Source organism: Hyperolius riggenbachi, chromosome 3, assembly GCF_040937935.1.
Source record: "Hyperolius riggenbachi isolate aHypRig1 chromosome 3, aHypRig1.pri, whole genome shotgun sequence".
In the NCBI taxonomy this organism is placed as follows: domain Eukaryota; kingdom Metazoa; phylum Chordata; class Amphibia; order Anura; family Hyperoliidae; genus Hyperolius; species Hyperolius riggenbachi.
This window is the reverse complement of record NC_090648.1, coordinates 443,057,723-443,083,239: the sequence shown is the minus strand read 5'-3', so window position 1 is coordinate 443,083,239 and position 25,517 is coordinate 443,057,723. Positions and strand designations below refer to the sequence as shown.

General features: G+C 45.7%; 1 protein-coding gene across 4 annotated transcripts in view; it reads left to right on the top strand.

Moving 5' to 3' along the window:
- LOC137564214 (protocadherin-10-like) overlaps window positions 1–25,517 on the top strand; it is a 194,126-nt gene that overhangs the window by 109,279 nt on the left and 59,330 nt on the right. For all 4 annotated transcript variants that reach the window (XR_011030553.1, XM_068277797.1, XM_068277798.1 and 1 more), the window contains exon 2: window positions 21,987–22,045. Coding sequence is in view for 3 of the 4 variants with exons in the window: in XM_068277797.1 (XP_068133898.1) it covers window positions 21,987–22,045 (59 nt within the window). In the remaining variant the exon portion in view is untranslated. The remainder of the gene's footprint in view (window positions 1–21,986; window positions 22,046–25,517) is intronic.

Below are 25,517 nucleotides of genomic sequence, written 5' to 3'. Positions count from 1 at the left end.
CCCTAGCCGCCTGAGCCCAGCGTAGCCGGAACAAAAAGTTCCGGCCAGCGCTAAGGGCTGGATCGGAGGCGGCTGACGTCAGGACGTCGGCTGACGTCGATGACGTCACTCCGCTCGTCGCTATGGCGACGATGTAAGCAAAACAAGGAAGGCCGCTCATTGCGGCCTTCCTTGTTTATTCTGGGCACCGGAGGCGATCGGAAGATCGCCTCCGGAGCGCCCTCTAGTGGGCTTTCATGCAGCCAACTTTCAGTTGGCTGCATGAAATAGTTTTTTTTTTATTAAAAAAAAACCCTCCCGCAGCCTGCCTGGCGATCTTAATAGAACGCCAGGCAGGTTAATGTAACACTGTCAAAAATTCTAAAGATGTTGCAGATCGAGGATTACAAAAAACAACAACAATATTAACGTTATTAATGTTATCAACTTTTTTCAAGTAATGTGCAGTACTGTAAACGTAAACTAACGTTATCAACTTTGTGCAACTAAGTCATGTTCAGTACTGTGAACGTTAACTAACATTAATACACTGTGACTGTGCAGGATTCTAGTTTTTAAATAAAATCATAATGATATTAATGTTGGCTAATTTGTACCTTTAAAGTACAGTACTCTAAGGCTGCTTCCACACAGGGACGTTACAGGCGCACGTTAGTGCAGCCTGTAACGCTCCCCAACTCACAGCAATACAAAGTCAATGGGGCTGTTCACACTGCCCACGTTGCGTTACATGTAACACTGCAAGTTCTTCAGAACGTGCAGCATACTATAGTGTTCCAGCGGCTTAAGCCGCGTTAGACTGTTTGCACATGCTCAGTGTTGGGGCGGAGAGGAGGCGGGGAGAGGCCGCTACGTAGCCGCGCACATGGCTACTCAATATGCACTGCACTGGTGGCCGCTGATTGGCTGGCAGTACCACGTGATGCGGAGTGTTTCACTCCGCATCACGTGGTCCCACCGGCCAATCAGCGCCACTCTCACTGCCCTGATGCGGGAAGAGCCACTTAACGCGGCTCACTCAACGTCCTCTACCAACAGCGGCAGGCGTTGCGTTAGGGGACGTTATACGACCATAACGTCCACTATAACGCAACGTCTCGGTGTGTAATTAGCCTTAATGTTAACTAACTGTAATACACTTTGTGCAGGATCGGACTGCGCACTACATTACATTTTAAATATAACTAAAATGTATTATACTGCCATGTGTTTATATGCAAATATCAATGATTTGAAAATAAAAATAAAAAATAGCAATTAATCCAGTTAAAAATAATAACTTTAAATAAAAGAGCGTTAGAGTTATTGATATAAATTAAAAAGTTATTTAACGTTTTTAAGGAGACGATTTGTTAACGGTAATCAACGATTAACTGTTAATGTTAAATATCAATAAGCGGAAGACGGATTAGCGGCATCACCATTATTCGCAGGCGCCGTTTTCTTATGGATCCCCCTGAGGTAGCCTGGATGCATCTGGTGCTAATCTCTTTTTCTTCTACATACAATAATAACTACCTTGAGTTGTTGTAAATAAAAAGTTGAATAAAGGCAGCATACTAAGAATTTCAACAGCAACCTGTCAAATGCTAGCTGTTCATTTTATTTTTGTCCATGACCCTGTGATGAGGTCATTGCCTGAGACGCTCTGAGTGGTGGATGGTGGTGTAGGTCACAAGGAGAATGGTTCAGTGAGCAGCACATTATTGCTTTCCTCTTGATCAGAACTTTCTGTTCTAGCTTCAGGACAGCTGTATTTTTTTATTATTTTTAACAGCTTAAAATAGTATTCCAATCAATAATATAATATATTTGCATTATTGATTTTGCCTTTAATTAGATGTGAGCCATTCAGTAGACACATGGCAGGGTATAACCCTTGCTGGCTGTCTCCACAGTGCACTCCGTCACCAGTCTGCAGTGCTGGTCATGTGTAGGAAGTCATCTCTGCAACCTGATCCTGCTCGCAATGTCGATTTCCTGGATGCATGGACCTGCACTCCGAACTTCCTCTCTGCTCTAATAGATAAGCAACTGCAAAATAACCTTTACAGCTTATAGAGCTCCTTCAGAGATGCTGCAGTGTACTTCCTGGTTTGCTGGAGGCGCAGAAAGGATTAAACTCCTTTATTTACATATAAGTTCTCAACTCTGCAGACTCAGCAGACAGCTGGGAGCTCGAATTACACTAGTCCATTACTTGTTGAGAAGGAATTAGACAGGCTGTTCTCTATAAACACATGCAGGGTGGACACAGGGTGGATTTCTCAGTGTACTCCTTCTCTCCTATGCAAGAATTCAGGTCTGCTTTAAAGTGTACCTAAAGTGTACCTGAACTGATTTTCTGCAGTGTGGATTAACCTCCTTGCCGGTTATAACCTGCGCAGGAGGATTTCTCAGGCCCCGCTGGGCCGATTTGCATATTTTTTTTATTGCACGCAGCTAGCACTTTGCTAGCTGCGTGCATACTACGATCGCCGCCGCTCACCGCCGATTCGCCGCTACCCGCCGCACCGCCCCCCCCCTCCAGACCCCTTGCGCAGCCTGGCCAATCAGTGCCAGGCAGCGCTGAGGGGTGGATCGGGATTCTCTCTGACGTCCCAACGTCCATGACGTCGGTGACCTCATCCTGCCCCGTTGCCATGGCGACCGGGGAAGCCCAGCAGGAAATCCCGTTCTGAACGGGATTTCCTGCTTACTCTGATCGCCGGAGGCGATCGGAGTGGGTGGGGGGATGCCGTTGCTCAGCAGCTAGGCTCGCTACATGATTAAAAAACATGTTTTTAAAAAAAGTGCTGCGCTGCCCCCTTGCCCCGGGAATTGGACCGGCAAGGGGGTTAACCATCCAGGTATGTGCCTTTACAGCAGATGCCTCTCTGGCCAGTTCTTTGCTCAGTGCTACGCTTCGACCCCCTCCCCCCCCCCCACACACACACCCGTCCAAGAAATCTGTTGGGAGAAATATATGACAAAATTGTTGAATATCCAACTACAGAAGGAGGCTGAGTTCCTCCCAATGCCTGCCCTCTCCCTGCCCATTGCCTGCCCTCTCCTCACTCATTGCCTAATCAACCTTGGTGTATGCCAGGGCCGGCTGAGGCAGAGGCAAGAGAGGCTCCAGCCTCACAGGGCACAGTGTAGGGGGGGGCGCACAACTCACTCAGCTATCATTTTCCTATTGAGCTTGAAGCAGAAAGAAATAAGAGAATTCATGGCAGTGACTGCAAGCCAGATAACTAGAGATTAAGGTGTTGGGGGGTTGGGGGCCCTGGGGCGCCTGCTAGTCTAATAGCAATCAGTGTGTGATGGCTGGGGTGGGAGGGATGGAGGGGCGCACTTTGGTGTCTCAGCCTTGGGTGCTGGAGGACCTTGTCCTGGCTCTGGTGTGTGCTCACACCTCTCTGGTTCAAAGTGCAAGGTGTGAACTAGGATGCACATTGTCAGGTCATCGGGTGCCTTTTCAGGTCACCAGGAACAGTTCCAAGGTTGGCACCATTTTACAAATGGAAGACCTGGGATTTCAAAGCGTCTAGCCACTGAACGGCCTAAAATTAGATTAGACACAAAATTAACCGTTAAGAAAAGATAAATAATGAAATAAACCACAAATAATTCATAAGATAGATGGTTTGAATCAATCCCAATGACCCTGATACATCGACTGGATTCGTTACAATTTCTCTGCTTGTATGTAGGAAAAGTCTGCAGTCGTAACCTGAGTCATATCAGACCATATAGTGGATTGCTGTAACATTAAGGAAATAGCAGTGTTGTGATTGTCATCTGAGTGCACAAATCTGTAGTGGGACGTTTTAATAAGAAATCCAGGTTGTTTGAACCGAATTACAAAAAGGTGTCACATGACTACAGTTTCATGACTACAAACTGACTTGGCAAGTCCAGAATCAATACTCTCTTTGTGGACTATGGATTGCCTAGAAACTTGACATCTAGGAGTAATTAGGAGTAATTAGGAGTAGGAGTAATTAGCTTTGTAGAGTAGGAGCCACTAATACTTACTTTTTTCCGCTGGACTAATCCACAGACTAGTAGCAAAGTTAGACACTCCCATATCACAGTCTGTGTTAGTAACCTTGTGGACAGGGCCAGTTCTAGCTACAATGGGATCCCAGGGCAAAAATAACCTGGGGGCCCCCTTTACATCCAATCCCTCCCCCTAGCATAGTAGTCAGAGGTTGTCCCTAAAGACCACCACCCCCACACAGCATTACGGCAGTGTGACTGGCAGACACTCACCCTCCTCTGATTTCCAGGCGCTGGAAGTCTCGTCCTTCTGTAGTGTTGCTGCTGTGCACTTCCTGCCTCTCACGTCGGGCACTAGAGCACAAACAGATAAGCAGGAAGTGCAGAGCAGCAAAACTAAAGAGAAGACCTGCAACGCCTGAAATTTGAAGGAGTCGAGTGAGAGTCTGTCACCACTGCCTCTGTAACGCTGCGGTGGGATCATTTAGTGGGGTGGTGGCAGACACTTGGAGGCCCCTATCGAAGCTGTGGCCCAGGGGCAATTGTCCCCTTTGCCAATATGGTAGTGCCGGTTCTCCTTTTGGAATCACTTTGAGACACGTCTGTTTTTGGCAGTAGGCCATCCAGGCAAAGGCATGGGGTGCCCTCTATTGTACTTTCTGCATTAATGAAATTCTGTTTCAGGCAATCTGCAGTACACAACACAATATATTCCAGATTTTAATCGTCCTTGTGCTGTATTCCTACATTCCAGTGTCTTTTGCTTGTGGAGATCCCACAGCCTCCCTCCATCCCTCTTCTTATAGGGGGAGGGCGACACAGGTTGCGCAAAATACATCAGAAATGGTTCCATGTACCAGTCTAAGATAGGGTGTGCCGTTAATCCTTGAATTGTATAGAGCTAAACTGTGAAGGGATTTGCCAGAGCAATAGGGGCCTTGCACTTTTACAGAGAGTAATCCAGCTGCCCTTAAATGAATTTCACATGTGTGCTTTGCTAGAGAGCGAGTGAAAGCTGTTAATTACCGCTGTGGCAATCCTTCCCTCAGATAAATGTACCCCAGAACACAACAAAATGTTAGAAAAGTGTGATATTTCCCCAGGAGACAGAAGTTTTATGTTGGCTCTGACAAATGTAAGCAGCAGATAATTCTTCCTTCTGAAGAGATGACTCATCAATATATCACGCTGCAGAGCCTGATTGTTTTGAACAACAAAAAAATGACACTGTAGCTTGAAAGATATATAGAAGTTACTGCCGTCTAAAGTGGGAATGGTAAAATAAACTCGGTGGTTAGGGACACGGGAGAAAAAGGATAGAATTAAGCATGGATGGCTGTGAATCTAGATGGATGCCGCTGTCTGGGAAATGCATTTGAAAAAATATCCCTTAGAGATTGAAGACTAAAGGGTTTTTTTTTTCCGGTTTACACCAACGTTATAAAATACAAAGTGGGACCACAGTTGAAGTTAGAGAGCTACGGGCCCATAGGTGCAGGGGCGCCTCTAGCCATTTTGTTACTCCAGGTGAGAAAACCTGTGGTGTACCCCCCACCCCCGTGGTGCCCTCCCATGAAAATAATCGTAATGCGGCAGTGTTTCACCAGGAAATAATCGTAATGCAGCAATGTTTCATGAGAAAATCATCTTAATGCAGCAATGTTTCACCAGAAAATAACCATAACTCAGCAATGTTTCACCAGAAAATAATCATAACGCGGCAATGTCTTACCAGGAAATAATCATAATGCAGCGATGTTTCACCAGAAAATCATCTGAATGCAGCAATGTTTCACCAGAAAATAATCGTAACGCAGCAATGTTTCACCGAAAAACAATCATAATGCAGCAATGTTTCACCAGGAAATAATCGTAATGCAGCAATTTTTCACCCGAAAATCATCTTAATGCGGCAATGATTCACCAGAAAATAATCGTAATACAGCAATGTTTCACCAGAAAATAATCGTAATGCAGCAATGATTCACCAGTAAATAATCGCAATGCAGCAATGTTTCACCAGAAAATAATCATAATGCAGCAATGTTTCACCAGAAAATAATCATAATGTGGCAATGTTTTACCAGTAAATAGTCATAGTGCAGCAATGTTTCACCAGAAAATAATCGTAATACAGTAATGTTTCACTAGAAAATAATCGTAATATATGCAGCGTTTCACCAGAAAATAATCGTAATAGGACCACAGTTGTAGTTAGAGAGCTATGGGCCCACAGGTGCAGGGGAGCCTCTAGCCATTTTGTCACTCTAGGCAAGAAAACCTGTGGTGTACCCCCCACCCCAATGTTTCATCAGAAAATCATCTTAATGCAGCAATGTTTCACAAAAAATAATCGTAATGTGTGCAGCGTTTCACCGGAAAATACCCCTAAGCAGGGTTCCTCTACCCCCCCCCCTCCCATTAGTTCCCCCAATAGCCCCGTGGCCCTGGTGCTGCACCTGTAAAAGAAAAAAAAATACTCACCTGCAGAAGACTCCTCTCCTGCTGCACAGCTCCCCCGATCATCTTCACAACTCCTGACACCTACACTACAGAGCAGGGCTACGGGAAGATGGCACCCGAAGCCCTGTACTGGAGACACAAATAGTCTCCAGTGCAGAGCTTCAGACGCCATCTTCCTGTAGCCCTTCTCTGCCTTCTGGAAACCACAGACTCCAGCAGACTTAGGGAGCTGTGGCCAGTGAACTGGTGTCCAGGTGGTGGCCATTTCACCACCTGGGGGTCACACAATCTGGCAGGGAGGGGGGGGGGCGGTGTGGCTGCAGTAATCCCCTTACTTCAGGCAGCCATCTAGCTAAACAACACTTGGAATGGTAAATGTGATGCAAATAATTTTGAGTTGATGCAGCATTATGCTAATTTTGTATGCAAATGTATGCAGCTTGAACATAAGCCAATTAAATCCTTCTTATATAATATCTGATATCTGATTGGTCCCTTTTCAAGCTGCACAAATGAGCCTACAAAATTTGCATAATCCCGCATCAACTTCAAAATATTTGCATCTCATGATAATCCCTAAACAACACTGCTACGTCCTCCAAATTGATGATAAATGGTGCTGAAGGCCATCACCTCCTGCAATAGAATATGACACAAATGGCCTCTTACCTCTCCTGTAAACACATGTTTTCCTATATCCAAAAGATGAGCCTTACCACCCTCAAAAAATGTAAAAATGGCACGAGGCACATTTTGGAACTGTCATGTCTCCATCCCCCAAACCCCCCCGCCCATTGACCCTTCCAAGCTGTCTTTCCCTAGAAACCCCTGCGTTGTACACACAGACATCACCCAACTACCCCCATGCTTCATTACTCATAAAGCAATGCCCACTGTTTGGGGGTGCATGCCGTCCCTCTAAACAGCACCAAAGGAAGGGGGGGGATGGATTGGACACAAGCACCATGACCCCTCACAGAAGTCAATAAAATAGGCTGGGTCACTGTGATTACATGGCAACTTACTTCTAAACATAAATTCTAGCATGGCATCATCTTTAGGGGTCCAGTGTGAGAAAGGACAGGGGGAGATGGGGGGCATTCGTTTTAGTTAGGGTGGTGGGAACAAACATTTTGACCTGTAGGCAGAGTTTAAATATAGGTACGCTGGCATATTAATAAAACATAGGTCTGCAGCAATTGTTCATGATTCTGGAGTATATATTTGCTTTAAAAATGTATTATATTCCGTCATTCTCTTCTTTAGGCTCATCAGATTGCAGAGAATTGGTATCTGTGGGTATCTATATAGAATCCCAGCCCTCATTTATATTCCTGTCACATCTGAAGGGAAAACTTCATATATGCTTCCCTCAGAAACACATGGGTGAGAAAGTAGTTCAGAGTCTGAGAGATAAAATATTCCAGTCAGGGACCAATCCCGCCAGACCTGGGTGAGACAAACAACATGTAAATGAACCACTCGACATTACTTCACCAAAGTAAAAATCCATAAATTCCATCTATAAAATTATTTGCTTTTTCAGAGATTGTACAGAGCCAGGCAATGGGAAACCTGTGTTTTCTCAATGTCAGGAGGGTGATTCTTTTTTTAAAAACACATTTTAAGCAGGCAAAACTTACCAATGAATATGCATGTTTATGTATATGTATAAATGTGCATTTGTTCCACCGCAAAATGCACTATAATTTATTGTTCCTACATCGCTGTGACTTACTATAGGTAGTAAAAGTCTGGCAGATCTGACAGGTTTTGGATTATCTCCTCAAGGATTGTCAAGGTTTTCTTGATATTTTGTAGAGGAAATACTGAGAATCCCAGTGAGGAGATGGACAAATCCAAAACCTGTCAGATATGTCAGAGGTTTATTACCTATTGTAGGTGAGAGTGACATAGGAGAAACATTTTTTATAGTGCATTTTACTTTGAGAGAAATATACTTGTTTTATACATATATTTTACATTTTACAATTTTTTTGTGACAGTGTTCCTTTAAATTTGTAATAGACCCTCATCAGCATTAGCAAAATAGTGATGAAATATTTTGATAAAATAATTTATCCCTAATGTGAGTTTTTTGCCCCAAAGTAAGTCATGTGACCCCGAAACCAGCTTAAGAGGAATTTGTATTTCTTCTGGTGCGTGTCGTCAGTATAGGTTCATACTCTTAAAGGGGAACTTCAGCCTAAACAAACATACTGTCATTGAGTTACATTAGTTATGTTAATTAAAATAGATAGGTCATATAATCTCTTACCCACCCTGTTTTAAAAGAATAGGAAAATGTTTGTGATTTCAGGGGGGCAGCCATCTTTTTGGTTGGAAGGAGGTGACAGGGAGCATGAGACACAGTTCCAACTGTCCTGTGTCCTGGTCACCCCTCCCAGCTGCGCATGCTAGGTTTTAAATCTCAAATTCAAAATAAAACAAAAAAAAACAAATTTGTGCCAAAACAGCAGAAGGAGAACAACAACATCAGAAATCCCATCATGCTTTGCCCGGGCAGTTTTCTTCTGTGCAGCTAAAAATGAGGCTTGGGTAAGAAAAACAAAAGTTCTGATGCTGTGAAACTGTTAAAGAAACACCAAGCCTTTTCAGTGCTGCTGAGTAGATTTTTAGTCTGGAGGTTCACTTTAAGTGTGTTGTGTCAATCTGCCTGTTCACTGCATAATGAAGGCACCACAGACCCAGCCCTGTGACAAAAGAATTATGTAAACACATTCAGATCAGATCTCAGATAAAGCAAGTGAGGTTTTTGTTCTAACCGGCCTTATTTAGAGGATATGAGGTAGCGGAAGGTGAGATCGGGTGAATTTCAAATTTCGATTAGATAGACCGTTATATTGGGTACACTTCTGATTCAGAAAAGTTATCAGTTAGACAACAAAAATCTTGAGCATCAGTACATGCTTAACAACAAGAATCTTTGCAGGCCATTAAATATTTTTTTACGGGAAACAATTCAATGATTCCATAGAGAATAAAAATTAAAAATTCACGTTCAGTGGTACATGTGCACTCTCGTGGCCTACATAGAATGGCCAGGAGGGCTTCATTCGGCTCATGGGCCTTAAGTTTGGCACCTGTGGCCACAACTACACAAGAATTCAGCTCAACACCACAACTATATAAGAATGGGGCTTGACCTGTTTCGTGAATCAGCTTTCACTTCTTCAGGAGACAGTTTTTGGCTAAGAAAAGCTGAAATTTCCTATGACACTGCCAAGGTCGAATGGGAGATAGAGGAAAAAAGAGATGGGTGACATGGTAAAAGATGAGAAAAAAAAGGAGATGGGTGTGAAAAAGTAGAAGAGGAAGGGGCAAACAGTGGGAATGAGAAGAGAGAAGTGGAAGGAGAGAAGAATTGAAAAAGAAGGGGAGAAAAAGAAGGGGAACAGGGAAGGAAGGGGTAGAGGAGAGGGGGTAAAAAAAAATTGCTCTGGTGTGTGTGTGTGTGTGTGTGTGTGTGTGTGTGTGTGTGTGTGTGTGTGTGTGTGTGTGTGTGTGTGTGTGTGTGTGTGTGTGTGTGTGTGTGTGTGTGTGTGTGTGTGTGTGTGTGTGTGTGTGTGTGTGTGTGTGTGTGTGTGTGTGTGTGTGTGTAGGGGGATTGAAAGAAGGAATGGGGGAAAGAGAAGATAAAAAGGAGTTGGGCTGCAGAAAAGAAAAAAACGTAAAAATCTGAGGGAAGCAGGAGGTAAGTCGGTTGGAACGAATGAGGGTTTTTACCTCTTGTTATAAAAATCAGGTAGATTTGAAACAATTTTTAAAGAGGTACCACTGGTCATATTTAATTTCATAAAAAAAATAAACTAAAATAAAAAAAATACACCTCACTTCAGAGTGAAAACGTATCTTAAACATGCCCCTGTGTCTTGTCCTCCTGCCTTTTACATGCTGTGCCTGATGAGAGGTTTGACAGAGTGATTGTATGCGGCATAGTTGTAGTCTTATGACCTCAGGAAGTCAGAAGGCGGACATTCAGAAAAGTTACCGGCGTGACAGATTTGTTGAGCGTTCCGCAGAACGCCTTTTCAACAGCCTTTAATCTATAAGCTTTTTAATATATTTATACACAATTTTCCAGAACACGGTAAGCGATCGTCACACATTTATGCCCAGAACTGCAGATCAGCAGGAATTTGAATAAAAATATGACATGATGTGATGATGTCTGGTTACAGAACATTGGCATCTGCTCAAGGAAGTTTATTTTGTAGTTTTCCAGCATATGGTCCCCATATGGGTGATGGCAAATTATTCGATAACATAATTAGCGGGGTTATTTTTGAAAAGGGATGTGCAAAAGCTGTTAATTGGATTGTGTGGATGTAATTAACTTAATTCAATATGATACGGCTTTGATAGCACCGTTACTGACCTTTTAAGGCGACGCCTGTGTCACGCTGATGTCTGGTGAATACAGGGCGGTCCACTAGATGGCAGCGTTGTTGTATTTGCTCGCGATTTGTTTCATTATGGAAGTGCATTTTTCTGCAGAAATAAAGGCACATGAATCAGAATCAGGGCCTTTTTCCACTAGCCTGCGATTTGCGATTTGCTTCTGATCGCAAATCGCAAGGTACATTAAACTAATGGAAACTGCAGCTGCAATTTCCATTAGTGCGATCCGATTGCGATGCGATTTTGGTCAAATCGCAATCGTCGTTCTGCCGCGTTTTGTATGCGATTGAGCTGGACTATAATGAGTATAGTAGCTCAATCGCAATCGCAATAGCATGGTGGAAATTGAAACGCGATTGCGATCGCAATCGCAATCGCGATCGCAATCGCGATCGCAATCGCAATCGCATTTCATAGTGGAAAAGAGCCTTAATGGTTGTCAAACAACACAGAGAAGCATCCATTTCCTTTTCCAACTCTGTGAAAGAAATACTTGCATTCATTTATAAATGCATTATTTGCCGTAAAAAGCTCAGGGCCCTTTTCCACCAGCGCGTTTGCGCTGGCTGAATCGCAAAAACGCAAACCGCTAGCGATTTTACAATCGCTACGGTTTGCTTTTTAACATAGGAATCGCGGTAGGTCATTTCCACTACCGCGATTCGTTTTTTACTTGATCGCGATCGCGCCGCGGAGCGACTTTTGCCGCGATTTTGCTATGTAGTGCATAGCATAGCAAAATCGCGGCCGCGAACGTCGGGGAATCGCCGCTAATTGCGATTCAGCAATCGCTAGCGTTCAGCGTGAACGCTAGCGATTGCTAGTGGAAAAGGGCCCTTAGAACACCGTGTTACCGCTTTGACTTCTCACTTAAAAAAAAAATGTTTACAGGAATAGCGTAGTGATTGCGCTGAGCGACATCCAGCATGCTTGGTAACCATAGATTATTTATAACTGTACTAAAAGAGGAACAAATGTCAATGGTTGAAATAAGGATTCATTTTAAATAATAGAACCCGAAGAAATCAATTTTTAGTTCTGCTACCCATTAAAAAAAAATATTGTAATCGGTTACAAACCTCCCCCTGATCAATCAGAAAATGTATAATAATTGATTCTTATGCGCTAAGCTGCACAGTAACTGCCAGCTGTAATAAGCTATGGGATAATGTACTTTCCTGCTGTCAGATAGAAGTATAGTAAGTTACGAAGCTCCTTGGTGCATCTTAGATTAATATCATTAAAATGTGCGTGGGGAAGGTTAAAGTGAGTCTGAAGTGAATAATAAAAAAACGAAAACAAACCCAGATACTCACCTCTCCTAAAGAGCCTTCCCGTTCCTCTCACAGTCTAGTCGTTCCAGCGCTGGAGCATTCAAATCCCCCACCGTGGGAGTCTTCGGAAGTCTTTGGGAGCCCGAGTGCTCCAGAAGACAGGCGGCTCCATACTGCGCATGTGCCAGTGCACAAGAGAGCTCGCTCGTGCATGCGCAGTATGAAGCGACCTGTCTTCGGGAGCACATTGGCTCCCGAAGACTTCTGAAGCCTCCCGTAGCAGCAGAGAGCAGTCTCTGACATATCGGTCAGAGACTGCTAACAGGGGAACCAGCGATGGAATGCAGGAGACCGTGAGAAAAACGGGAAGTCTCTATACAACCTAGAGCTTTCCCTCTCCTTAGGTAAGTATCTGTTTTTTGTTTTTTTTTGTTCAGATTCCATTTAAAAGAGGCTAAAATATAATAAAAGGAGTAAACATTCACAGTGACAGTTCACCCAAAAGGCAACCTATGTCACGCAAATAAAAAAACAGAGGCACCAATGTAGGATAACATTCATTAAAAATAGTTTAAAAGGGAGGTAGACGTGAACTTACCTCCAGGTAGTAGGACACTAGATGTTTAGATTTTTTTTAAAACAAAAAAACAAAAACAGGAAAAAACTCCACTGTGATGCATTTTGTGAGACTACCTACCGTACTTTCTCAGACCAATCTCCCTATAAGGGCTAAGAATCCAAGGCTTTCAGTGACAATTTTTCTGCATTCAGAGGTCAGACTGCAGGAAAATATCACTGATATCACATTAGGGGTCAGAACACTTCCGTGTGACTGATACAAAACAATTCTGTGAGCAGAAAAGAAATGAAAAGTTCAATAGTTTAGTGGGAAGCACAGTGGCCTAGTGGAGAGTGCTCATGCCTAAAGTTCCTGGTTCAAATCTGGACCAAGTCACTGTCTGTGTGAAATCTGTATGTTCTCCCCGTGTTTGCGTGGGTATCCTCCGGGTACTCTGGTTTCTGCCAAAAAATATACAGATAAATTCATTGGCCCCTCAAGAAATTGCCCTTAGACTACAATAGGATTTATAAGAGAATGACTGACTGTGTTGAGGATTAGATTGTGAGCTCCTCTGTCTGTGGGACAGCTATAGTGGCTTATATAGTATATACAATGTGTACAGGACATCAGAAGATGTCAGTGGTATATAAATATATAATACAGTAATTCTAGTTCAAGTCAGTATGGCATCGGAATAAACATTAAGGGCTACCCTCATGTTTGTGAGGCAGTGAAAATGTTGAACTTTCATTTTTTAACCTTTAAAATTGAAACAAGACTATGGGATTCCAGGAAAGTCCAATTTAGGAAAAGTTCTATACATAACATTGTTTATTTTCACTTCAGATTTGCTTTAAAGGAGAACTGTAACCAGTGCATTGCAGGCACTGGTAGTGTTGGGCGAACAGTGTTCGCCACTGTTCGGGTTCTGCAGAACATCACCCTGTTCGGGTGATGTTCGAGTTCGGCCGAACACCTGACGGTGCTCGGCCAAACCGTTCGGCCATATGGCCGAACTAAGAGCGCATGGCCGAACGTTCCCCGAACGTTCGGCTAGCGCTGTGATTGGCCGAACGGGTCACGTGGTTCGGACCTGAACGCGCTCTGATTGGCCGAACTGTCACGTGGTTCGGGTAAATAAATACCCGAACCACGTCATATCTCCGCCATTTGTCTGTGGGTTTAGCTTTGGGTAGGCAGGCAGGGTAGTTCGCGCTCCAGCCACGCTAGCCAGGGTCCCCCCTGTCATTGTGTCACTGCTGGGAACAGTAGTACACCGCTTGCTCAGCCACACTATATAGCATTCTGTTTACTGCCACTCTGTGTACCTCGCTCAGCCACACTATATAGCATTCTGTTTACTGCCACTCTGTGTCTGCTGGGAATAGTAGTACACCGCTTGCTCAGCCACACTATATAGCATTCTGTTTACTGCCACTCTGTGTACCTCGCTCAGCCACACTATATAGCATTCTGTTTACTGCCACTCTGTGTCTGCTGGGAATAGTGGTACACCGCTCGCTCAGCCACACTATATAGCATTCTGTTCACTGTTCTGTGTCTGCTTGGAATAGTGGTACACCGCTCGCTCAGCCACACTATATAGCATTCTGTTTACTGTTCTGTGTCTGCTGGGAATAGTGGTACACCGCTCGCTCAGCCACACTATATAGCATTCTGTTTACTGTTCTGTGTCTGCTGGGAATAGTGGTACACCGCTCGCTCAGCCACACTATATAGCATTCTGTTCACTGTTCTGTGTCTGCTGGGAATAGTGGTACACCGCTCGCTCAGCCACACTATATAGCATTCTGTTCACTGTTCTGTGTCTGCTGGGAATAGTGGTACACCGCTCGCTCAGCCACACTATATAGCATTCTGTTTACTGTTCTGTGTCTGCTGGGAATAGTGGTACACCGCTCGCTCATCCACACTATATAGCATTCTGTTCACTGTTCTGTGTCTGCTGGGAATAGTGGTACACCGCTCGCTCAGCCACACTATATAGCATTCTGTTCACTGTTCTGTGTCTGCTGGGAATAGTGGTACACCGCTCGCTCAGCCACACTATATAGCATTCTGTTCACTGTTCTGTGTCTGCTGGGAATAGTGGTACACCGCTCGCTCAGCCACACTATATAGCATTCTGTTTACTGTTCTGTGTCTGCTGGGAATAGTGGTACACCGCTCGCTCAGCCACACTATATAGCATTCTGTTTACTGTTCTGTGTCTGCTGGGAATAGTGGTACACCGCTCGCTCAGCCACACTATATAGCATTCTGTTTACTGTTCTGTGTCTGCTGGGAACAGTAGTACACCGCTCGCTCAGCCAGAGTATATAGCATTGTGTTTACTGCCACTCTGTGTACACCGCTCAGCCAGACTATATACCATTGTTTACTGACACTCTGTGTACACCGCTCAGCCAGACTATATACCATTGTTTACTGACACTCTGTGTACACCGCTCAGCCAGACTATATACTATTGTTTACTGCCACTCTGATTCTGCTGGGAACAGTAGTACACCGCTCGCTCAGCCAGACTATATACCATTGTTTACTGACACTCTGTGTACACCGCTCAGCCAGACTATATACCATTGTTTACTGCCACTCTGATTCTGCTGGGAACAGTAGTACACCGCTCGCTCAGCCAGACTATATACCATTGTTTACTGACACTATATAGCAGACTATATAGCATTGTGTGTACACCGCTCAGCCAGACTATATACCATTGTTTACTGACACTCTGTGTACACCGCTCAGCCAGACTATATACCATTGTTTACTGCCACTCTGATTCTGCTGGGAACAGTAGTACACCGCTCGCTCAGCCAGACTATATACCATTGTTTACTGACACTCTGTGTACACCGCTCAGCCAGACTATATACCATTGTTTACTGCCACTCTGATTCTGCTGGGAACAGTAGTACACCGCTCGCTCAGCCAGACTATATACCATTGTTTACTGACACTATATAGCAGACTATATAGCATTGTGTGTACACCGCTCAGCCAGACTATATACCATTGTTTACTGACACTCTGTGTACACCGCTCAGCCAGACTATATACCATTGTTTACTGCCACTCTGATTCTGCTGGGAACAGTAGTACACCGCTCGCTCAGCCAGACTATATACCATTGTTTACTGACACTCTGTGTACACCGCTCAGCCAGACTATATACCATTGTTTACTGCCACTCTGATTCTGCTGGGAACAGTAGTACACCGCTCGCTCAGCCAGACTATATAGCATTGTGTTTACTGCCACTCTGTGTACACCGCTCAGCCACACTATATAGCATTGCGTACTCTGCCAGTCAGTGTGTATATTGCTGGGATCAGTAATACTCCACTCACCGTCAACCACTATATGAGCTCAACATGAGTTCCCCAGAGACCTCCGCTGTGAGCAGCACTCCCAACAACAGCAACAGCCAACGCCCCACGCAAGCTATAACATCCACCCCAGCAGCCAGTGGTCAGCAGCAGCCCTCCCCGGAGGAGAACGTTGTGTCCATCAGTCCGTCGCCAGAGCGATTAATGAGGGCTGCCATTGAGGAGATGATGGGGCCTGATGTGGAGGAGGAGGTCTGGCTCAGGCCAGCATCCCAAGTTAATGTTGAGGACGATGAGGGGTCTGTGTCTGGGGATGTTGGGGTGGCAGAGGTGGTGGGTGGGTCAGACTCAGGAGAAGAGTTGTATGATGAGGATGATGATCGGGACCATCTGTATGTGCCTCAGAGTCCGACCCCGGAAAACATGTTGTATCGTGTGTTTAGGTACTAAAATCTGCGTTCCCTCCCAGTAGTGTTGGGCGAACAGTGTTTGCCACTGTTCGGGTTCTGCAGAACATCACCCTGTTCGGGGTGACTATATAGCAGACTATATAGCATTGTGTTTAATGCCACTCTGTGTACACGGCTCAGCCACACTATATAGCATTGTGTTTACTTCCACTCTGTGTCTGCTGGGAACAGTAGTACACCGCTCACCCGCCACTGTATAGCATTGTGCTCTGTGTCACTGCTGACAATAGTGGTACACCGCTCACCCACCACTGTATAGCATTTCTGTACTGCCACTGTACTGCTGCCAGTCAGCGTGTACTTTAAGGATAAGTGAAATGAGGAAGAAATCCGGTGAAAGAGGGAGGGGCAAGGGAAGAGGTGTTTCCCCTGACGGTTCACGTACAGGCCACAGGGGAGCACCCAAGAAAACCCACTCAATACTGCCCATGTTGTCCAGGACAACAACCCTCACAGATCCAAAAGAACAGGACCAGATAATTACTTGGATGACCTCTCAAGCGTCCAGCAGTGGGTTAAGCAGCACCAGCACATCACGCACGAGGTCCGAGTCCTCAGCCAGTTAAAGTCTGGGCTTTCTTTGAAGACTGCACTGAGGATGTTACCATGGCGATTTGCAAGGTGTGCAAGACCCGCCTGAGCAGGGGGAAAAGTATTAACAACCTCTCCACCACCAGCATGAGCCGCCACATTCTATCCAAACATCCCACTCTGTGGGCAAACGCGGCAGGACAGGGTACCACCAGCAACACTGCCTCCCTTGGGTTCACCAGACTCACCACCAGACCCGCCTCAGCAGCAGCAGTAGCCCAGCCATTGCGTGGTTCACAACATTCACAAACATCAGACGATGCTGACACTGTCACTTTCCGGACTAGTGCTCTTGAGGTCTCCCAGTGTTCATCAAACACAACAACCAACAGCCCTTCGGTGTGCAGCGCTACGGTTGAGTTGTCTGTCTCTGAGATGTTTGAGCACAAGAGGAAATTGCCAGCAAATGACCCCCGGGCCGTGGCAGTAACAGCCAGCCAGCATAGCCAAGCTTCTGGCCTGCGAAATGCTGCCATATCGAGTGGTGGAGACAAACAGCTTCAAGGGCATGATGTCAGTGGCCATCCCACGTTACGTGGTTCCCAGCCGCTACCACTTTGCGTGCTCTGCAGTGCCTGAGTTGCATGAGCACGTGGTCAGCTAAATAACCCGAAGCTTGAAGAATGCCGTTGCCTGCAAGGTTCACCTCACCACTGACACCTGGACGAGTGCGTTCGGCCAGGGTTGATACATCTCCCTTACCGCGCACTGGGTGAACCTTGTGGAGCCTGGCAGCGATTCCTCACCTGCTACGGCGCGGGTGTTGCCCACGCCGCAAACAGCTGGATAACAACAGCAGCACCTACCTCTCTGACTCCTTCTCCTCCAACGCATCTCAAAGCTGTACCTCATCCGGAAATGCTAACCCAGCACCAGCAGCAGTAGGATCGTGGAAGCAGTGCAGCACAGCTGTTGGCATGCGTCAGCAAGCGTTGCTGAAGCTGATCTGCCTTGGGGATAAGCAGCACACAGGGGAGGAAATTTGGAGGGGAATAAAGGAACAGACGGATTTGTGGCTGGCACCGCTGGACCTGAAACCGGGCATGAAGCTAGACACCTGGCACGAACTGGCAATGTACGCAATAGAGGTGCTGGCTTGCCCGGCAGCCAGCGTTATGTCGGAACGCTGTTTCAGTGCTGCCGGAGGCATCATCACAGATCGGCGTATCCGCCTCTCCACAGAAAATGCAGACCGTCTGACTCAAATTAAAATGAATCAATCCTGGATTGGAAACGACTACGCAACACTCCTGGACCCCAACCAAGTAACATGACCGATGAACATCTGGGATGGTTTAGCGTTTCCGGTCCCTGTTTATTGAACCTCTCATCTGTATTACATTTATGACTGCATGGCGGCAAAAAGCATTGCTGCTATATCCGCACGCTTTTTGTCCTCATGCAAGGCCTGGGTTGTTGTGTCTCACAAAGCGTGGCCTTCTCCTCCTGCGCCTCCTCCTGTTCCATCACGTGTGCTGCTGCTGCTGCTGCTGGGTTACCGTTGCCGGTCCCTGTTTATGGAACCTCTTATCTTTATTACATTTATGACTACATGGCGGTACAAAGCATGCTATCCGCACGCTTTTTGTCCTCATGCAAGGCCTGGGTTGTTGTGTCTCACAAAGCGTGGCCTTCTCCTCCTGCGCCTCCTCCTGTTCCATCACGTGTGCTGCTGCTGCTGCTGCTGCTGGGTTACCGTTGCCGGTCCCTGTTTATGGAACCTCTTATCTTTATTACATTTATGACTACATGGCGGTACAAAGCATGCTATCCGCACGCTTTTTGTCCTCATGCAAGGCCTGGGTTGTTGTGTCTCACAAAGCGTGGCCTTCTCCTCCTGCGCCTCCTCCTGTTCCATCACGTGTGCTGCTGCTGGGTTAGCGTTGCCGCGTGGTCCCTGTTTATTGAACCACTTATCTTTATTACATTTATGACTGCATGGTGGTACAAAGCATGCTATCCGCACGCTTCTTGTCCTCATGCAAGGCCTGGGTTGTTGTGTCTCAAAGCGTGGCCTTCTCCTCCTGCGCCACCCTCCTCCTGTTCCATCACGTGTGCTGCTGCTGGGTTAGCATTACCGGTCCCTTTTCCTGGAACCTCTTATATGTATTACATTTATGACTGCATGCCGACAAAAAGCATGTTACCTGTGCAAAGAAAACAGACATTTCCCGCATTTAAAAGACAGTTTTCCCTTTGAAACTTTAAAATCGATTTTCTCAAAAACTATAAGCTCTTTTTGCTAAATTTTTTTTTCCTCTTGTACCCACTCCCAAGGTGCACATACCCTGTAAATTTGGGGTATGTAGCATGTAAGGAGGCTTTACAAACCACAAAAGTTCGGGTCCCCATTGACTTCCATTATGTTCGGAGTTCGGGTCGAACACCCGAACATCGCGGCCATGTTCGGCCTGTTCGGCCCGAACCCGAACATCTAGATGTTCGCCCAACACTAGGCACTGGCACTACGCTTACCTCCCTCTGTTTCCTCCAAGACAGCATCCCCTCATTGCTGGCTGGCAGGATCCCGACTCTGATCCCCAGGATGCCAGGTATGTGCTGCACCGGTGCCGCATCACTCACCTGCTCTCAGCAGATTAGTGATCGGATCACGAGCCACTTGTGAAGTCCTGCTTCTGCTCTGACTGCAGTGGCACCTCATGTGACCCAGGAGCTAGTAACAGATCACATGAGGCACCACTGTAGCCATGGACACAGGATGCTGGATGGGTGTATGGGGATCCCATGGCTGCAACCCTAAGAGCAGGTGAGTGAAGTGGCGCCGTGCATCTAGGGAGGGGGAGTGCAAGGAGGGAGATGTTTGGGATGGGGAGCCCCTTCTTTCCGCCCTCTAATTGTTTGTGCCCTGAAGCACTTCATTCATGTTGCTTCATGGAAGAACCGCGCCTGACTTTAACCTCCTGAAAAAAAACCTTAGATACTTCCCAAAGAGGATGGAAGACTCTGGATCCCTTAGAGCCTTCCCATTCCTCTCTGCGTTCCCTCATTCGACTGTTTGGCTCCCGTTCAAATCTCCCACCGGCTGCATCTTGGGGTCTCTTCTGAAGTACTCAGGTGTCTGAGTACTTCCGAAAAACAATGGTTCCTTAATGCACACACACAAGCCCACATGCACAGTACAGAACCGCTCATCTTTGAGCGGTTCTGCACACAATTTCTCCAATTCCATCCCCTATAGTTTATCAGTAAGCAATGCTGCTATAACTAAAACCCTCACATTGTATTTGCCTGTTAGTCCCAGCTATCATAACATTTAAATTATGTACAATGTATGGGGACAATATATTATTTGGAAATAAAGGTGTATTTTTTTCTTTTCTTTTTTGTATCCAGTCAATAATTACAGGCTCTTATTTGCTAACAATGTACACTCATGACTTACATATTAAAGCGGACCTGAAGATGAAATAAAGAGTTTCACTTACCTGAGGCTTCTGCCGGCCCAATGCAGCTGTCCTGTGACCGCAATGTTACCAAATGATCTTCCGTTCCCCTGCCACGGCACACTTTCGCTTCTCGCAGTTGCCGTTCACAGTGCCTGCGCGGCCCTGGTCGCATGCATCCTTGTTCACCTTCCAGCGCCGGGAGCGTACTGTGCAGGCACAGTAGAGATTTTCTCATACTGTGCCTGCGCAGGACTCTCCTGGCCATGGGCATGTGTACAAGGATGCCAGGGCCGTATGAGGATGCCAGGGCCACGCAGGTGCAGTGGACATGGACTTACAAGTCGGCGTGACCGAAAGTGAGGCGGTGGAATGGAGGATTGTTTGGAAACGGTGTGGGCACAGAACGGCTGCAGGGGACTGGCAGAAACCCCAGGTAAGTGAAACTCTTTCTTTTATTTTAATCTTCAGGTCCCTAAGGCAACTATTTATGTATTTTTTGTAAAACTTCTTTTTTTTCTACAGTGTTTGGTAACTGTGAGGGGGGCTAGAATGGATTAACTTTATTAATTTCTAATTTTAATATGTAACCTGACTGTATTTTTGCTTTTTTTGGGTTACCAGGAAGTGCTTGTTCTTTTTTACTTCGTTTTACTTTCACTATTATGAATGGACACGGCCCCTGATCGGGGTCATGTCCATTTATTCCAGGCACTGCGATTGGCTTGGGGAACATTAGTTCCCCTTCACCAATCGCCATGTAAATGTTGCTGGGAACAAGCAGCGGGCACATGCACGCGCACCTGTCGCAGCAACACTGCATGTATATATGTGTGCAGTAATACTTGAGCAGGTTCTATTGGTAAGACTATAACTACGTGTTTAAGGCAGTGCTTAATCTCCCTGTTGTTAGCATTAAATCCCACCATTGATGATCGTGATTATTTATGCCACTATTGACTTTACGTAAAAAAATGCATGAATCTAGCTTTACATCCAGAATTTCCATCTCTTATTCCCGTGTCCATTACAGTGAGAGGTAAACTTTTACATAAGATGCCATGACAGCATATCTCCTCTGGGGGCATTGCCAGAGAAAGAGATGCACATTGCCATACGTTGGGAATGAACCTGGACTCATCACTGCCTAGGCTCTCATTCCACTGCTTTTATTCTTTATTCATTTTCTTGTTATCCGCTATACAATCCATTCCAGTAACATGTCAGATTTTCATTATAACCAAGCCACCTGCAAATCATCTCTATTTAAATGTAATTAAGGATGAGTGTATGCAAATTGGTCTCCTGTAGCGATATGCTAAAAATCTTGCCAGTTGGGGGTCACGAAAAGACTGAAGAGAGGAAAACACTATTCTAAGCACAATTCAGAGAACAATCACTGGGGGAGAATAGATGGGCTTCACATGTGATTTCATTGTTTTGTTCTGTTTCTCTTTTCATAGATAAAGCTGCCTAATACCGACTGGTCACCGCAGAAGACACAAAAACCAGGCCTCAAAAGGTATAGCCATTCAATGTATTCAGTGTGTTCTCCAGCAGAGTATGAATAAAGAATAATAATTATGTGCCGAATTCTATTATGGATAACGACTGGACTATTATATGTTTTTCTGCTTGTAAAGGCTGATGAAATGGGTGCAGGGTGCCTGCGAGGGGATGCTATGCGGGGCTCAATCCAGCAATCACCAATACAGATGCTTTCTCTTGTTATCTGTTATTATAGCAGCCATTAAAGCTGAACTTCAGGCCAAGACAATTGCTGCCTGATATATATTTGAGTATAAAAAAAAAATGGAAATCTTAAAGTGGTTGAAAAGGCTTTAATACAGAAGGGTCACTGTTGTGTTTGTAACTGGCTGCATTCCGATTGGACAACACTCTGCCTCCTCCTAGCTCTGCAGGAGTTTTGGGGTGTTACATCACTAGGCAATAACATAATGTAATGTCCCAATAGAGCCAGGATGAAATAGAATGGAAGCAGATATCGTGGTAATATGCCTACAGCTTGAGGCCTTTTTCACAATATAAATCACCAGCGCTATCGCAAGCGCTGAATTATTTATTGAGCGATTTTGAAAGGACTTTTCTAAGCGCTTTCAGAGTGATTTGCACTCAGAAAAGCACTTTTCTAAGTGCTTTTGTGTAGCGTTTTTTTTTTCACTAGCGGTTTTTTTTTCACTTCCTGGCGTCAGGAAGTGAAGTCAGGAAGTGAACTCTTGATTCACTTCCTGGCGTCAGTCAGGAAGAGAACTCTTTGCCCCGGAAATGAATAAACATAATGGGCTTGATTCAGAAAGTGGTGATAACTGTTAACACGCTTGTGAAAAGCCCCTCTTCACGCCTAAAGACACATTGTGCGCACTAACTAAGTCTCGAGTGCAAAACTTTGCACGCGCAAAGGCCGGTGCATGCGAAACGTCGCACCCGATGCACCTATAAGGTCGCGCATGGGTGCGACGTTGAGGTCGCATCCAATGCTCGACCTTATAGGCGCATCGGGTGCAATGTTTCCTTTGCACCGCAGTGCGACGTTTCACGCACACCCTCCTTTGCGCATGGGACTTTGCGCGCGACCTGCAGGGCCGGCCCGCCCATGAGGCGGGGTGAAACTTTTGCCTCAGGCGGCACTTCTGGAGGGGCGGCAGCCGCCCGTCTGTGTGTGTGGGGGGCCGCCCGAGCTGGAGGGGATAGCGGGCAGGAAGGGGGTATTGGGCCTAGCGGCGGGGAGGGGGGTCGGACCCCCCCCTCCCTCGCCTGGGTCCCCCGTCCTCCGCTCCCCTCCAGCTTTAGAAGTGAGGTCGCTGGCTGCAGCTATATTGTAAGAGGCAACGGGCGGGGAGGACTCACCTCTTCCTCGTTCCAGCCCGAGCCTGCGCTCCACTGACGTCACTTCCTGCTACGCCGCAGGAAGTGATGTCAGTGGAGCGCAGGCTCGGGCTGGAACGAGGAAGAGGTGAGTGATCCCCGCCCGTTGCCTCTTACAATATAGCTGCAGCCAGCGACCTCACTTCTAAAGCTGGAGGGGAGCGGAGGACGGGGGACCCAGGCGAGGGAGGGGGGGGTCCGACCCCCCTCCCCGCCGCTAGGCCCAATACCCCCTTCCTGCCCGCTATCCCCTCCAGCTCGGGCGGCCCCCCCCACACACACACGGCTTGGGGGGGGGGGGGGAGGGGCGGCGATTTTTTTGAATTTTGCCTCAGGCGGCAAAAAGTCTAGGGCCGGGCCTGGCGACCTGATGCACTTTTCTTGGTGCTAACTACTTAACACCCTAGTTAGCACGCCCAAAGCCTTTGGGCGTGCTAACTAGGTTAGCACCGAATAGTGAATCAGGCCCAATGTATTTATTCATGAAAAGCACTCGGGAAATCACTTTTCAAAGCGCTTTTTCAAGCGATTAGCGATTTCCTTATCCTTTCTATTGTATCACAAACGCTCAGAAAATAGTGCAGGAGCCACGTTTGCGATTGGATAGAAATCTCATATCTCATGTGAAAACACTCACATAAGCTAACATTACTCAAGCGCTTTTAAGGTGATTTTTAACATAAATAAAATTGCCACTAATGTGAACAAGCCCTTACTGCAGATTTTATAGTAAGAGTTGTTGCTTTGCATCAACTGGGCTTTTGCTTTAGACTTAATTGAGCTGATATTCAGCTGTAAAGCATACAATAAACAGAGTTTCGTAGCTCCTCACATCACACTCTCACATCACACTCTATTCCCAAAAACAAACAGACGTAACCACAAAATGTTACTTAATAGTACAAAAATAGAAGTTGGATCACTAGCTGTTAGGATGTGTGTGTCACACTATCAAAAGAACTCTATTAAATGGTATAGCAGAGCGCTCAACAACTCTTAAATCAAAAGTCACTTTCTATATGACAGTTCAATTTATCCGTTAGAGAGGGATTAGTAATAGTCCACAATTCTTCTTATTCATTAAATGCTATTCATGGCAGGATCAGCATGCACGTATTTTGGGTCTTGCCCACTTTCCATTCACATATAGTATTCTTTCCCGGACTCCTCAAACGTCCATATGCATGGGAAAGACGGAAAGAGAAGAAAAAAGGGGAGGGGGACAACAATAGTGTGATACCGCCTTATGAAATCGCTAGGCACTAATACAAATGCCACTGGTGCTCCCAGTATAATACAGCATCTGCGTGCCTCCACCAAATGAGTTCACAAGCCTCTCACCAAATGTAAACGCCAACCCTTTACAGACCGGCACTTCTGCGCTTTTGTATATATAACTTCCTCCGAAAGATGGTCCTATGACTCAAACAGGCATAACATAGCGTAATTCCGTTTATTAATATCAGGTATAAAAAAGAGTGCAGTTACAAACGATCCATAAAATATGCGCATTAAAAACTTTTCCTCAAGGACATGCAGCGTCTCGCCAGCCCCAGTAGCACCGCAGTGCTACTGGGGCTGGCGAGACGCTGCATGTCCTCAAGGAAAAGTTTTTGGGTGAGAGGCTTGTGAAGGCACGCAGGGCGATGCTGTATTATACTGGGAGTACCGGTGACATTTGTATTAGTGCCTAGTGATTTCATAGGGCGGTATCACACTATTGTTGTCCCCCTCCCCTTTTTTCTTCTCTTTCCGTCTTTCCCATGCATATGGACGTTTGAGGAGTCCGGGAAAGGAAACATACTATATGTGAATGGAAAGTGGGCAAGACCCAAAATACGTGTATGCTGATCCTGAGTGGTTAGCCAAGCAATCTGGTGAGCGTATACTGTTTCTGCCATGCATAGCATTTAAAGAATAAGAAGAATTGTGGACTATTACTAATCCCTCTCTAACGGATAAATTGAACTGTCATATAGAAAGTGACTTTTGGTTTAAGAGTTGTTGAGCGCTCTGCTATACCGTTTAATACAGCTGTAAAGTATACCTGTACTTTTAAAGTGGACCCAAATTAAAAATACAAGATTTCAGAGATTAAATCTATTTTC